The 14,307-nt window shown below is 42.1% G+C and overlaps 2 gene segments (V, D, J or C); one reads left to right on the top strand and one right to left on the bottom strand.

Moving 5' to 3' along the window:
- The first annotated feature begins 218 nt into the window (after positions 1-218).
- LOC121618838 lies at positions 219-916 on the top strand. The segment is given in 2 exon segments: positions 219-415; positions 606-916. Coding segments are annotated over 2 exon segments (366 nt in total).
- A 994-nt stretch (positions 917-1,910) lies between these two features.
- Positions 1,911-4,859, bottom strand: LOC121618506. The segment is given in 3 exon segments: positions 1,911-2,472; positions 3,405-3,574; positions 4,828-4,859. Coding segments are annotated over 3 exon segments (522 nt in total).
- Between the last annotated feature and the right edge of the window lie 9,448 nt (positions 4,860-14,307).

Here is a 14,307-nt window from a genome sequence, read left to right on the forward strand (position 1 = left end):
CACGGTGGACTTGAGTGTTTTATCACCACATGACAGAAGTGCAATCAGGGAGAACTTGAGTGAAATGACACAGATATTATAATGGAGTCTGGTCATGTAAAGATCAATATTAAAACAAAGCCAAACATGTTTGTGTGAATGCGCAGCGGGAACAGATTTGACCTGAAACTGATGTAACTGTGCTGACAGATGATTTTCTTTGGACTCTGAAACAAACGTTTTGTCTCCTCACACAAACAGCTCTTTGTTTGACTATGAAGGTGGAGTTTTGAATGGCTGCTGTGCATCACTGCTCCTAAAGCAGTTTAAGATGAACCACTGAGACAAGTCTGTGCAGTCTGTCTGACAGTGAGATGAGCCATGATGATGATGTTTCTGACTCCACTGCTGACCACGCTGCTGTTCGGACTTCAAGGTGAGAAGTCGTGAGTCTCTTTTACGACCTGTTCACTGTTGTTGTGGAATCTTGGCTTTGAAAATGTCAATAAATGTTTCATCAGTTCTCCACTTACAGGACTGCACTTTGATGGTTTGTCTTTTTTATTGTACTTGACCTCAAACTGTCGTTTCTTCTAAATGTGCTTCAACTATCTGTTGATTTGCAGGATCAGGTGCCAGCACATCTGTGACTCAGTCTCCTGCATCAAAGGCTGTCAGTGTTGGAGAGACGGTCTCTCTGAGCTGTACAGCCAGTAGAGGAGTTGATGATGATCTCAGCTGGTACCTGCAGAAACCTGGACAGCCTCCCAAACTGCTGTTTTACAAAATAAGCAGCCGTGAGACTGGTACTCCGAGTCGGTTCAGCAGCAGCGGATCTGAACCTGAATTCACTCTGACCATCAGTGGAGTTCAGGCTGAGGATGTAGCAGTTTATTACTGTCTGAGTGTACACAGCGGCCCAGTGTTCACACAGTGATTTGTAGCTGTACAAAAACCTCCCTCAGTCAGACTGCAGAGACACTGAGCTGTTACAGCAAGAAGCGACTGCAGCTGCTGAAGAGGAAGAGACTCTGACACAGACCACTGAACACAGAGCTGACAGTCACCTCACCAAGCACAAACTACACACACACTAATAAATTAATTAGAAACATGGGTAAAATACAACCATTTAAAAATGAAAAATATGAACACTGATTTGTGTCTTTATTTCAAGCTGACTCGATGACTGTGACTCACTTTTTACTGGCCTCCTGTAAAAACCACTGAGAGACTTCAGCTCATTCAAATCTGTTGCTCGACTATTATCCAGCAGCAAGAGGAGAGAGCACATTAGTCCAGTTTTAGTCCTAAATGTACTTGGACCAAGCTACAGTGCCAACTCCTTTGTTCACTGTTTGCCTCCAAGACCGCTGCGATCATCTGCTGCTGGTTTATTACAGGTTTCCAGCAACAGCTGAAAGAAAATGAGGGATGCAGCCTTTGTCAAAAACAGCCAAAAGCTCTGGAACACACGACCTACAGATATCAGGGACACCAGCGGGCTGAATATTTTTAAAAGAAAGCTTAAAACTGATCTCTCCACTTTAACCCTAAACTAGCAATGAGTTCCTGATACAGGCCTGAAACTGTCTTGCTTTGCCTCAAACTTATACACTGCTGCACTGCCTTTAAACTGTTGAATTTTACTTGATTTGATGCATTCTTTAAATTTTATTGCATAGATTTATTTTTAATGTCATGTTATGCATTGTCTTTATTTTCATCCACATTCTATTTAACTTTTTCTATCATCATCAAGAAGGTTTTACTCTCCATCTTATTTTACGTGAATATTTTATCCCTGTTTTTATGTCCATTCTGTCTTTTCTGTGTGAAGAACTTGGTGCATGTGAAAGAACTTAATTTCTTGCTGCTCTTCATCAGATAAAAGACCAAACACTTGATGAAGTTATTGATCAGTTCAAGCTTTATTAGCACAAACATCAACCATCAACATGACAGTTATGAAGCGCACTCACATCTCGCTGCTGAGCGACACACATTACTCTCTAAGTTGTTGCTGTCCAACACTTTACAGCAGTGCTGTTCTCTGTCACACAAAGCTTTAGTTTCCTCTACAAACATTAAAAGTCATATTGCTGAGAGCAGCAGGTGTGTTCCTCCCGCTCCCCCCACCCACAGCTCCCGTCCTGGGCTTCAGCCAGCCCCTCTAGGCCTCACACTGGCTCCTGTGGAGGGACTGGGTCTGGCTGTGGTCGTGATGGAGGACCTTGCAGGAGTACAGCTCTCCTTCCATCCAGCGCTCCTGGCTCAGGCTCAGGGTGCTGCTGCTGCTGTAGCGTCCGCTCTTCTCCTCCTCTGAGCTGGTCAGGACCCCCTCCGTCACCTCCGCGCCGTCCACCTCCCAGCTCACCACGGCTCCCGGAGGAGAGTAGCCGCTCAGCAGGCAGGCCAGCGTGGCCGAGCCCCCGGAGAGCTGCTGGGAGGAGGGGGGAAGCAGAGAGACCGAGGGCCTGACCCTGGAGCCGGCTGGAGGGGAGAGCAGAGACACACAAGGAGCAGATTAACTCCCACTGTGGGACAGACAGCTGAACATGAGACACTGATGATACATGACAGAGGTCCACACTACTGTGGATGAGCTGTGTGCACGATCCTGTGATCAGACAGAGGAGAGGAGGTGACAAACGGGAGGAAACCAGGCTTCAACAAATCAAACTAAATGCTCACACTTGATCTCATTTTGACTCTTAAACTAATGAATCTTCTACTGAGGCACTCATCATAAATCACTAAGAATCACACAATCACATGCAACATGACATGAGTGTAAATATGATCAAACATTTAGAATAATGATGATGATGAAATGAAATCTTCATGTCTAATTTCTAATGTGTGACAGTAAATAATTCATCCCTGCAATGATTTTCTTGTTGATAAAAATGTAATGTCTGTATCCAGTTAAAGACTTTGTCATCTGTCTGTTTCACTTCCTTTTCAGCACTTTAAACTAACGGACTGTGAACACAAACTACAGCTGGACTGGATGTTCATATAAACTCACTTATTTGTTTTATACATACTTTTCATTTCATTTTAATGACTGTTTTAATGAAAAATTCAAGAAATGTCATGTAATTAATATTAACCATTTTTAATCAATTTAGTATTAAACTTTTCCTCAGGCCAATTCCAAAAACACATGTTATCGAACAAAAAATTAATTGAAAACAAATGATATTAAAATTTAATTTCTTTGGAAAATATTTAACCTGAATATTATTTATTATATACAATAATATTAATTTTTGCACAATTAAAGATAAATTACAGCTCTAAAAATAACAATAAATACACGTAATTAAAACACCTTGAATAATTTCTTCTGTAATTCGTTTATTTTACATAATTAAATTTGATCTTTCATGTTGTAGAAATTATAAATCTGTGATACTTACAGTCAATGATGAGTTTGGTTCCTCCACCAAAAGTCCACCACAGTGATACAAACTCATGAAGTGGTCGTACAAAAACCTCCTGCACTGTGAACAAGCATCTATACACTGAAAAAACTCTCTCATAAAAATAAAATGATATTTTTCTGAATCTACAAAGATTTTTAAATGAGCTGGATTGAAATTATTGCATTAATGAAGGTTATTTCTTCCATTTTGCTTTAGTTTTCTACATCTGACAGAGAAACAATTACAGTCTCCTTGCAACAAAGTCATTTTTTTCAGTGTTTTCTATCAGTTGATACTTGGTTCAATGAACATGATGCTTTTTAATGATAATAATTTATAAACTCATAATCAGCAGAAGTGAAATATGTTATTTATGTGCAGTGAACCCTGTCAGTAAATGAAAGGCAGACAAACAGACATATCATACCAACCACAGTGGACACAAAGTTCTCCTTAAATCCTCAACTGCACTTCTAATGTAAATATTTCCTTGTGTTCCATCAAGATCATAGATGGTGTGAATCCAAACAGTATTTCTCCTGATTTTGTGTCCCACGTTGGCTTCAGTGTGTTGAGAGCAGAGAAATCATTTCCATAGAGAGGAGGCTTTGCATGGTCAGCCGATCCTCCAGTGAACTGAGAAGGTTTATAGTCCTGTGAGTTCAACACTGCAGGACTCAGATGTGTCAGTCAACACAGCAGAAAGCAGCAGCACCATGACTCTCATCACCATCCTCATCTGGACGCTGGCCTGCTGCTGTTTTACAGGTTCATTCACTCGGCAACATTTCAAACATGATGTGCTGCCTTTTCTCTCATTTCTTTCTGCTGATAAATGAATGATTTGTTTTTGTGTGCAGGATGCAGCGGTCAGGTGACTGTGACTCAGCCTCCAGTAGTGACATCGACTGCAGGATCCACTGTCACTCTCACCTGTAAAACAAACAAACCTGTTTACAGATGGTCTGATGGCAATCAGGGTCTGCACTGGTATCAACAGAAATCTGGACAGACTCCAAAGCTCCTAATTAGAGCTGTAAGCACACGAGAGTCAGGAACACCAGCTCGGTTTAGTGGCAGTGGAAGCAGCTCTGACTTCACTTTGACCATCAGTGGAGTTCAGACTGAAGATGCAGCAGTTTTTTACTGTCAGAGTTTCCACTATATAAACAGTGCTTATGTGTTCACACAGTGATTTGTAGCTGTACAAAAACCTCCCTCAGTCAGACTGCAGAGACACTGAGCTGTTACAGCAAGAAGCGACTGCAGCTGCTGAAGAGGAAGAGACTCTGACACAGACCACTGAACACAGAGCTGACAGTCATCCTCATTAAGCACAAACTTTATTCTGATCTCTGCTTCTCTCTTCTAAGTTTTATTTTCACCATTTTCATAAATGAGCAGGGACCTAGTTTACAGTTTGTCAGTTTCCCTTGACACATTGTCCATTTTTTAAAATACTTTTTTACCAACTAAAACCATAAAGTCTGAAACCAGTCAGCATCTACATTGGTGACACTTTGTCTGTCTCACTTTGTTCCCACAGAAAACTTTGACGTGAGTTGGTGTTCCTCTGTTGATCATTGCCTTTCTGTCAATTAATGTCATTCATTGTCCGTCTTATAGTGTTTCAGAAAAGTTGTTTGGTTGAACTTGTTATTTTCTTCCTTGTGGTCCCCTTTGAACCAACAAGGCTGGAAAAAAACTTTGATTTCTGATTGGTCACACTCTTTGAAAGTCCTCATTTGCAAAATAGACAATTTGACCAATAATCAAACAAATGAATTGCATGTAAAATACAGAAATAACAATTTATGAAATAAATAAAGATTAAAACCTGACCTCACTGTGATTGAATTCAAATTGTCCACTTTGAGCTCCACACTGAGCTGTGTATTATGTTCCTCACTGAACCCATAAAGAACACAGCAGCTCCACTGATATGAGGGAAACTGATCTATTATAGCATGTTGGTACAGTTTCTGATGTGCTACATTAATCCTGCTGCACGTGGACTTAACACCACATGACAGAAGTGCAATCAGAGGAAACTTGAGTGAAATGACACAGATATTATAATGGAGTCTGGTCATGTAAAGATCAATATTAAAACAAAGCCAAACATGTTTGTGTGAATGCGCAGTGGGAACAGATTTGACCTGAAACTGATGTAACTGTGCTGACGGATGATTTTCTTTGGACTCTGAAACAAACGTTTTGTCTCCTCACACAAACAGCTCTTTGTTTGACTATGAAGGTGGAGTTTTGAATAGGAGCAGTGATGCACAGCAGCCAAAGCAGTTTAAGTTCATTTTTAATGTCATGTTATGCATTATCTTCATGTTCATCCACATTCTATTTAACTTTTTCTATCATCGTCAAGTAGGTTTTATTCTCCATCTTATTTTACGTTAATATTTTATCCCTGTTTTTGTGTCCATTCTGTCTTTTCTGTGTGAAGAACTTGGTGGATGTGAAAGAACTTAATTTCTTGCTGCTCTTCATCAGATAAAAGACCAAACACTTGATGAAGTTATTGATCAGTTCAAGCTTTATTAGCACAAACATCAACCATCAACATGACAGTTATGAAGCACACTCACATCTCGCTGCTGAGCTACACACATTACTCTCTAAGTTGTTGCTGTCCAACACTTTACAGCAGTGCTGTTTTCTGTCACACAAAGCTTTAGTTTCCTCTACAAACATTAAAAGTCATATTGCTGAGAGCAGCAGGTGTGTTCCTCCCGCTCCCCCCACACACAGCTCCCGTCCTGGGCTTCAGCCAGCCCCTCTAGGCCTCACACTGGCTCCTGTGGAGGGACTGGGCCTGGCTGTGGTCGTGATGGAGGACCTTGCAGGAGTACAGCTCTCCTTCCATCCAGCGCTCCTGGCTCAGGCTCAGGGTGCTGCTGCTGCTGTAGCGTCCGCTCTTCTCCTCCTCTGAGCTGGTCAGGACCCCCTCCGTCACCTCCGCGCCGTCCACCTCCCAGCTCACCACGGCTCCCGGAGGAGAGTAGCCGCTCAGCAGGCAGGCCAGCGTGGCCGAGCCCCCGGAGAGCTGCTGGGAGGAGGGGGGAAGCAGAGAGACCGAGGGCCTGACCCTGGAGCCGGCTGGAGGGGAGAGCAGAGACACACAAGGAGCAGATTAACTCCCACTGTAGGACAGACAGCTGAACATGAGACACTGATGATACATGACAGAGGTCCACACTACTGTGGATGAGCTGTGTGCACGATCCTGTGATCAGACAGAGGAGAGGAGGTGACAAACGGGAGGAAACCAGGCTTCAACAAATCAAACTAAATGCTCACACTTGATCTCATTTTGACTCTTAAACTAATGAATCTTCTACTGAGGCACTCATCATAAATCACTAAGAATCACACAATCACATGCAACATGACATGAGTGTAAATATGATCAAACATTTAGAATAATGATGATGATGAAATGAAATCTTCATGTCTAATTTCTAATGTGTGACAGTAAATAATTCATCCCTGCAATGATTTTCTTGTTGATAAAAATGTAATGTCTGTATCCAGTTAAAGACTTTGTCATCTGTCTGTTTCACTTCCTTTTCAGCACTTTAAACTAACGGACTGTGAACACAAACTACAGCTGGACTGGATGTTCATATAAACTCACTTATTTGTTTTATACACACGCCTTATTTCATTTTAATAACAATATGAATGAAAAATATAAGAAATCTAATGTTATTTTTTAGCATTAAACTTTTCCTCAGACCAATTTCAAAAGTACATTTTGTCCAACAAAAATTTAATTGAAAATGAAATATGACAAAATATATCATCTTCGGCAATATTTAACCTTAATATTATCAATAATACAACATAATATTAATCTTTGCACAATTAAAGACAAATTACGATTTCAGCCAAGCTCGAAAAATAACAATAAATATGCACAACAATTGAAACACCTTGAAAAATGTCTCATGTAATTATCTTATTTTACATCATTAAATTTGATCTTTCATGTTGTAGAAATGATAAATCTGTGGTACTTACAGTCAATGATGAGTTTGGTTCCTCCACCAAAAGTCAACCACAGTGATACAAACTCATGAAGTGGTCGTACAAAAACCTCCTGCACTGTGAACAAGCATCTATACACTGAAAAAACTCTCTCACAAAAATAAAATGATATTTTTCTGAATCTACAAAGAATTTCAAATGAGCTGGATTGAAATTATTGTATAAATGAAGGTTATTTCTTTCATTTTGCTTTAGTTTTCTACACCTGACAGAGACACGATTACAGTCTCCTTCTAACAAAGTCATTTTTTTCAGTGTTTTCTATCAGTTGATACTTGGTTCAATGAACATGATGCTTTTTGATGATAATAATTCATAAACTCATAATCAGAAGAAGTGAGATATGTTATTTATGTGCAGTGAACCCTGTCAGTAAATGAAAGGCAGACAAACACACATATCATACCAACCACAGTGGACACAAAGTTCTCCTTAAATCCTCAACTGCACTTCTAATGTAAATATTTCCTTGTGTTCCATTAAGATCATAGATGGTGTGAATCCAAACAGTATTTCTCCTGATTTTGTGTCCCACGTTGGCTTCAGTGTGTTGAGAGCAGAGAGATCATTTCCATAGAGAGGAGGCTTTGCATGGTCAGCTGATCCTCCAGTGAACTGAGAAGGTTTATAGTCCTGTGAGTTCAACACTGCAGGACTCAGATGTGTCAGTCAACACAGCAGAAAGCAGCAGCACCATGACTCTCATCACCATCCTCATCTGGACGCTGGCCTGCTGCTGTTTTACAGGTTCATTCACTCAGCAACATTTCAAACATGATGTGCTGCCTTTTCTCTCATTTCTTTCTGCTGATAAATGAATGATTTGTTTTTGTGTGCAGGATGCAGCGGTCAGGTGACTGTGACTCAGCCTCCAGTAGTGACACCGACTGCAGGATCCACTGTCACTCTCACCTGTAAAACAAACAAACCTGTTCAAAGATGGTCGAATGGCTATGAGGAGATGCACTGGTATCAACAGAAATCTGGACAGCCTCCAAAGCTCCTAATTAGATCTGTAAGCACACGATATTCAGGAACACCAGCTCGGTTTAGTGGCAGTGGAAGCAGCTCTGACTTCACTTTGACCATCAGTGGAGTTCAGACTGAAGATGCAGCAGTTTATTACTGTCAGAGTTTCCATGTAATAAACAATGCTTATGTGTTCACACAGTGATTTGTAGCTGTACAAAAACCTCCCTCAGTCAGACTGCAGAGACACTGAGCTGTTACAGCGGGAAGCGACTGCAGCTGCTGAAGAGGAAGAGACTCTGACACAGACCACTGAACACAGAGCTGACAGTCACCTCAAGCACAAACTACACACTCACATTAACATGTTTGCATGTTTTACATTTTTAGATCTTTCATTCAATGTCAAAAGCTGTGAAACTAACATCGAAAGATAACACTCCATTATGCTTATTTTCCACAGACATTAGGATCACTTGCATTTCCATAACTTTCCACTGAAACCCAAAAATAACTCTAAACATGTAATTTATCACTTTGAAAAAGACATTTCACTGTGTCAGAAGTTTGATTGTTCTTGCTGACTTATTTCGCTCTTATCTCTGACCGTGAAACATGGAACTACAGCCCCTTTGCTTATCGTATCTTATCTTTGCTTAGTTTCGCGTTAATCTTGGTAAACAACGAGCCGTCTCTGTCCAAAGGTACCAAAATCAACCGAACAACACCTATAAAGCTCGATGACGCACATGTTGCATCTCCTTTGTTTTGTCCTTACAATACTGAAGTAGAAAAATAAAAGTTGCAGTTTTTCCAGGATTATGTGGTAATTCTGTGAGGTGTTTGGCAACGAGTCGAGATTTCAGTTTTTGTACAGACTCAATGAACCAGATATTCATTTGTGAGCTTTAGAGGTGTTGATTGGCAGATTTTCCCCCTCCATCCAGTCTTTATGCTAAGTGAAGCTAACAAGCTATAGTCTCCAGCTGCGTTTTAACATACAGATATGACGTCGTGTCAGTCGTTTCATGTCAGTCTGGGCACAAAATCGAATGTCCAAAACAAAACACCTAAAGTGATCACAACTGTTTCCCAACACTGTTGTGTACGTACACAGTCCAGCAAAAATATTTCACTAGTTTCAAAAAGAATCTTGTTCCAATCAACACTTTGACACTGTGTGGTGTCCCTCAGGGGTTGATCCCTGGACCAAACCTTTTTTCATTGTACATGCTTCCTGTGGGTCACTTGTTTAGCCGCTTTCAGTAAATTTCATATCACTGTTTTGCCGATGACACACAGATCTATTTACCTGCCAAACTCAAGAACAACAGTCCTCCCTCCATAATTGCTGAGCTCCACCTCAACTCTGACAAAACAGAATTCATTGAAACTTCTCCTCTGTGGTTGATCAGGTTGTTGTTTTCATTTCACTAAAATATCAGCTCTGCTGCTCAGAAGCTTGGTCTCATCTTTCATCAGTATGTGACTTTGACCATCACATTTTGAAGCTAGTTCAGTCTTGTTTTCTCCAGCAAAAAAAAACATCACAGAAATATGTTGTCTTCCACAGATCTTCACAGTTTTAACAGACATTGCACATGAATTGAAATTGCACATTGTGGGTATCGATAAAATAAGTACAGCATTTACACTACTGCACAGTGATAAATGTATATGTCACAGCAGAATTCCAGCATATATGTTTTGATTTAGTACTGAAAGAGAGTGAAAAGTAATATTGCACAAGATCCTTTGTGTATGATAAATCACACATCAGTGTAAACAGTCTGAATATGCAACCAGTGCTACATTAACAATGCTGGAGTTGAACACTCTGACAGCTGTTGATGTGAAGGACCTGCGGTAGTGTTCCTTCTAATAGGGTGGATGCAGCAGTCTGTTGCTGAAGGAGCTGCTGAGAGGGCCCACTGTGTCATGCAGGGGGTGGGAGGGGTTGTCAATGATAGATGTCAGCTTGGCTAACATCCTCCTCTCACTTACATCCTCAGTGGTGGCCAGAGGGCAGTCCAGGACAGAGCCAGCTCTCCTGACCAGTTTGTTGAGTCTCTTTCTGTCCCTCTCAGAGCTTCCACAGCCCCAGCAGACCACTGCATAGAAGATCGCCGATGTGAGCACGGAGTCAAAAAAAGTTTTCAGCAGTGTCTGACATACGCCAAAGGACCTCAGCAGATGGGACAACTTTGGCCCTTCCTGAAAAAGGCATCTTTGGCAGTGGACCTGTCCAGTTTGTTGTTGAGGTGGACACCCAGGTATTTGTACTCCTCCACCATTTCAATGTCCAAGCCCTGGATGCTCACTGGTGTGATCTGTGACGCCTTCCTGGGGAAGTTTATCACCACCTCATTTGTCTTGCTGCTACTGATGTGCAGGTGGTTGAGTTCACACCAGTTGACAAAGTTGGTGATGACTATAATATATGTGCTCAAAAAGAGGATTCATTCTCAGTGAAGAACCTTGGAGCTCTAATCTGCCTCTATACCTGCCAAAGAGCAGTGATTCCTAACACGTCTCTGGGGGTCATCAGGTGGAAACCTCCCTTCAACAGTGTTTCGCCTACTTAGTCCCACTACACCTCCAGGAGGTTAGGCAGTGAACTCCGGCGTCCCAGAGTCACCCCCTCTAGTGCCAGTTCACACTGCTCCTACACAATCCAAACAGCACTGCCACGTTCAACTGACCCAGAGATGCTCCAGGTCGTGGCCAGTACCGATGCTACCATTTAACTATTGCTAATGCTAATGCTAACCGCTAGGAAGAACAGAAGAAGACAATACAGTTCCGATGCTACCATTTAGCTAATGTTACGTGCTAACCGCTACCTGCTAAGAGGAACAGAAGAAGACAATAAAGCTAGATTCACCTATACTGTTAATGTTAATTGCTAGCTACCAATACTAACTGCTAAGATACTATCATACTCTCACCGCTTTAGCTATTGTTAGCTGCTACAATGCTACCACAGGCCTAGATACCACATGTAACTGCCGATTGCCACACTACCATCATCTACCCCTGCCTCTCACCAACTGCACCAAGAAAAAGCGGGGTGGGAATACAAACCCTGGTTCGGGTAGGGGGTAGAAAATAAAGAGGTAGAGTCAAAAGATGAAAGTAGGGATTGGATACAGACCCTTGTTCGGGTAGGGGGTGGAAAATTTAGAGGGTGCTGAAGGTGGAGGCCTAAACCACAGACTAGATTTACCAGCCTCTTCTAACATTTCCTTCAAGAAGCAGCAAACCCTACCATTTCCTTCAAAAAGCAAACAAAGCAGGAAAACAAACCCTAACATTTCCTTCAAGAAGCAAACAAAACAGGAAAACAACCAAAAAGATCAAAAAACAAACCAACTCTGTATCTTACCACGCAAACTCACCTGAACAGGCCGCATGGTCCCAAAGAGACTCTAGCTGGCCACACCCCCACCTTATCTAAACTTCCTCTTCCTGGTTCTCTTCCTATTGGCAGAGCGAGAAGATGGGGCGGGGAAAGCAGAGCAGAGGAGAGGTGTCTTGTTCAGACTTTAACCTCTTCTCTTGCCGGGTTAGGCATGCATGTCCTCTGCCCCCCCCCTGTCCCTATTTCACCCCCCAACTACTATTATTTCTCCTGATCCATATCCACTGACTAGACCTAGCAGCCTCATCTGACATCTCCCTCACTGTCTTTCTTAAATTTTGCCCATGCACTCCCAGCTCCCTCAACAGTGAAACAGCTGACCCTGCAACAAAACCTCTACACCCCACTTCAACCGGACAGACCCTGGTCTTCCATCCCCTCTGCTCAGATTCTGTCTTTAAATCTGCATACTTAGTCTTCTTCCTTTCATAAGCTGCCTCCACTGAATTTTCCCAAGGGACTGTTAACTCAATAAAATACACAGTCTTTTTACTCATGGACCATAAGACAATGTCCGGCCTCAGATTACTATAAACTATTTCCTGGGGCACAACTAGCTTTCCTCCCAAGTCGACCTGCATTTGCCAATCATCAGCCCCTACCAGGCAGCCACCTACCTGCTTTCTCCCTGACTTAGCAGCTCTATTTTTCTCCCCCTCTCGAACAAACTGCACATCTAACCTCTCCTTTCTAGAACTTCCAGAATTCACCTGCTTCCTTCTCTCCTCAATGCCTGCGGCTAAGCTTCTCAGCACCTGATTATGCCGCCATGTATACCGGCCTTGTGATAAGCTAATTCTACAACCTGACAAAATGTGCTTTAAACTTGCTGTACCTGAGCAGAGTGGGCACGATTGATCGCCCTGTACCCAGAGACTTAGGTTCTGCGGGGTTGGCAACACATCGTATGTCGCCCCTATCAGAAATTTAATACGGCCTTCCTCCATATTCCACAGGTCCCTCCAACTAAGTTTCCTCTTCTCAACACCTTCCCAATTCAACCATTGTCCCTGTTTGGCTTGACCAACTGCTTTTGCCCCTCTTAACAACTTGTTTAGTCTATAACAACAGACTACACCTTATGATACTCTATAGACCACCTGGCCGTTGTTCCCAGATTTTAGAAGAATTTGGCGGTTTGATTTCAGGCTTTGTTGTTCGAGTTTTGGGGGTTATACCAGACTCGAATGCAAAGCTCAGACAGAGTAGACAGGAGACAGGAGTAAGTAACAGTATTTTAATGATCCTCAGGATGATGATGTGTCGCTCCACCTCACCTCTGCTGTTTCTGTTTCACATGAACAGGTGTGTGTTTGCCTTCTTCACTATATTTGCATGACTTTTATGCGTCACTGCTCCTCACAGTTTAAGTTGTTGTGTCACAGAGAGTCTGAACTGTTTTCATGCACTCACACTGAAAAGTGCATCAGGATGATGTTGCCAATAACTCTGTGTCAGGCCGATACTGGAAAGAGGACTCAGGCGCAGAGTACACAGCAACAGTTTAATAATTCACAAACTCACCAAAGAACTCCTCGACAAGCGTGAAAACAACAGCTGTGAAATTACTCTTAGTAAATACTATTAGGACCTGACTGGTGTCAAGGGAAACAAAACATATAACTAGAATAACACAAATCGCTCGGAGAGGAGGAATAAAGGCTGTAAAACTTCAGAAACAAAATCCGCTCCAAAGGGAGGAAACAAAACAAGGCTATCAAAATTAATCAACGCAGGGAATAGACTACTACAAACCAAAATACGCCCCGCTAAAAAACGACGGAGGAATATCACAATATCACTGGGAGGGTTAGAACATAAAGCGCTCGCTAGGAGGGAAGGTAAGAACAAAGACGAATTTACAGACTATGATATGAGTTGTAGACAACAAAAAACGCTCACACGGAGGATAAGGAAATTTCAAGGAAGCAAACAAACGGACTTTGAAACGTGATCAACAAAAAACACTCTTAAGGAGAACTTTGGAATAACGAGGAATTAACAAAGGAACAGAAAACTCAGAACTAGACTATGAATCTTTATCAAACATAAAACGCTCACGAGGAGGAACAATGGCTTACACGATGACTTGATTTGTGGCTGTGGTTCAAAAGTTTGCAAGGGTGAAACGACCTTAGGACAAACACACACTGGCACGAGACAAGGGAGACGCAGACCATTTAAACACATGGAGGGTAATAGGTAACAGGTGGAGAAAATGGGTAATCAGGCTGACGCACCGGTGACACATGAGGGAGGGCAAGTGCTCTGAAACGAGAGGAGAGTTAGATTCACAAAATAAAACAGGAAAAGACGAGACAAACCTCACCGCGGTGTGACAGAACCCCCCCCTCTAGGACCGGCTACCCGACGGTCCCGGCTGGTCACGATGCTGTCTATAAAAGTCCGTAATGACAGTCTTGTCCTCTATGAAACGGGCGG

The sequence above is a fragment of the Chelmon rostratus genome, chromosome 15 (genome assembly GCF_017976325.1).
Source record: "Chelmon rostratus isolate fCheRos1 chromosome 15, fCheRos1.pri, whole genome shotgun sequence".
NCBI classification, from domain to species: domain Eukaryota; kingdom Metazoa; phylum Chordata; class Actinopteri; order Chaetodontiformes; family Chaetodontidae; genus Chelmon; species Chelmon rostratus.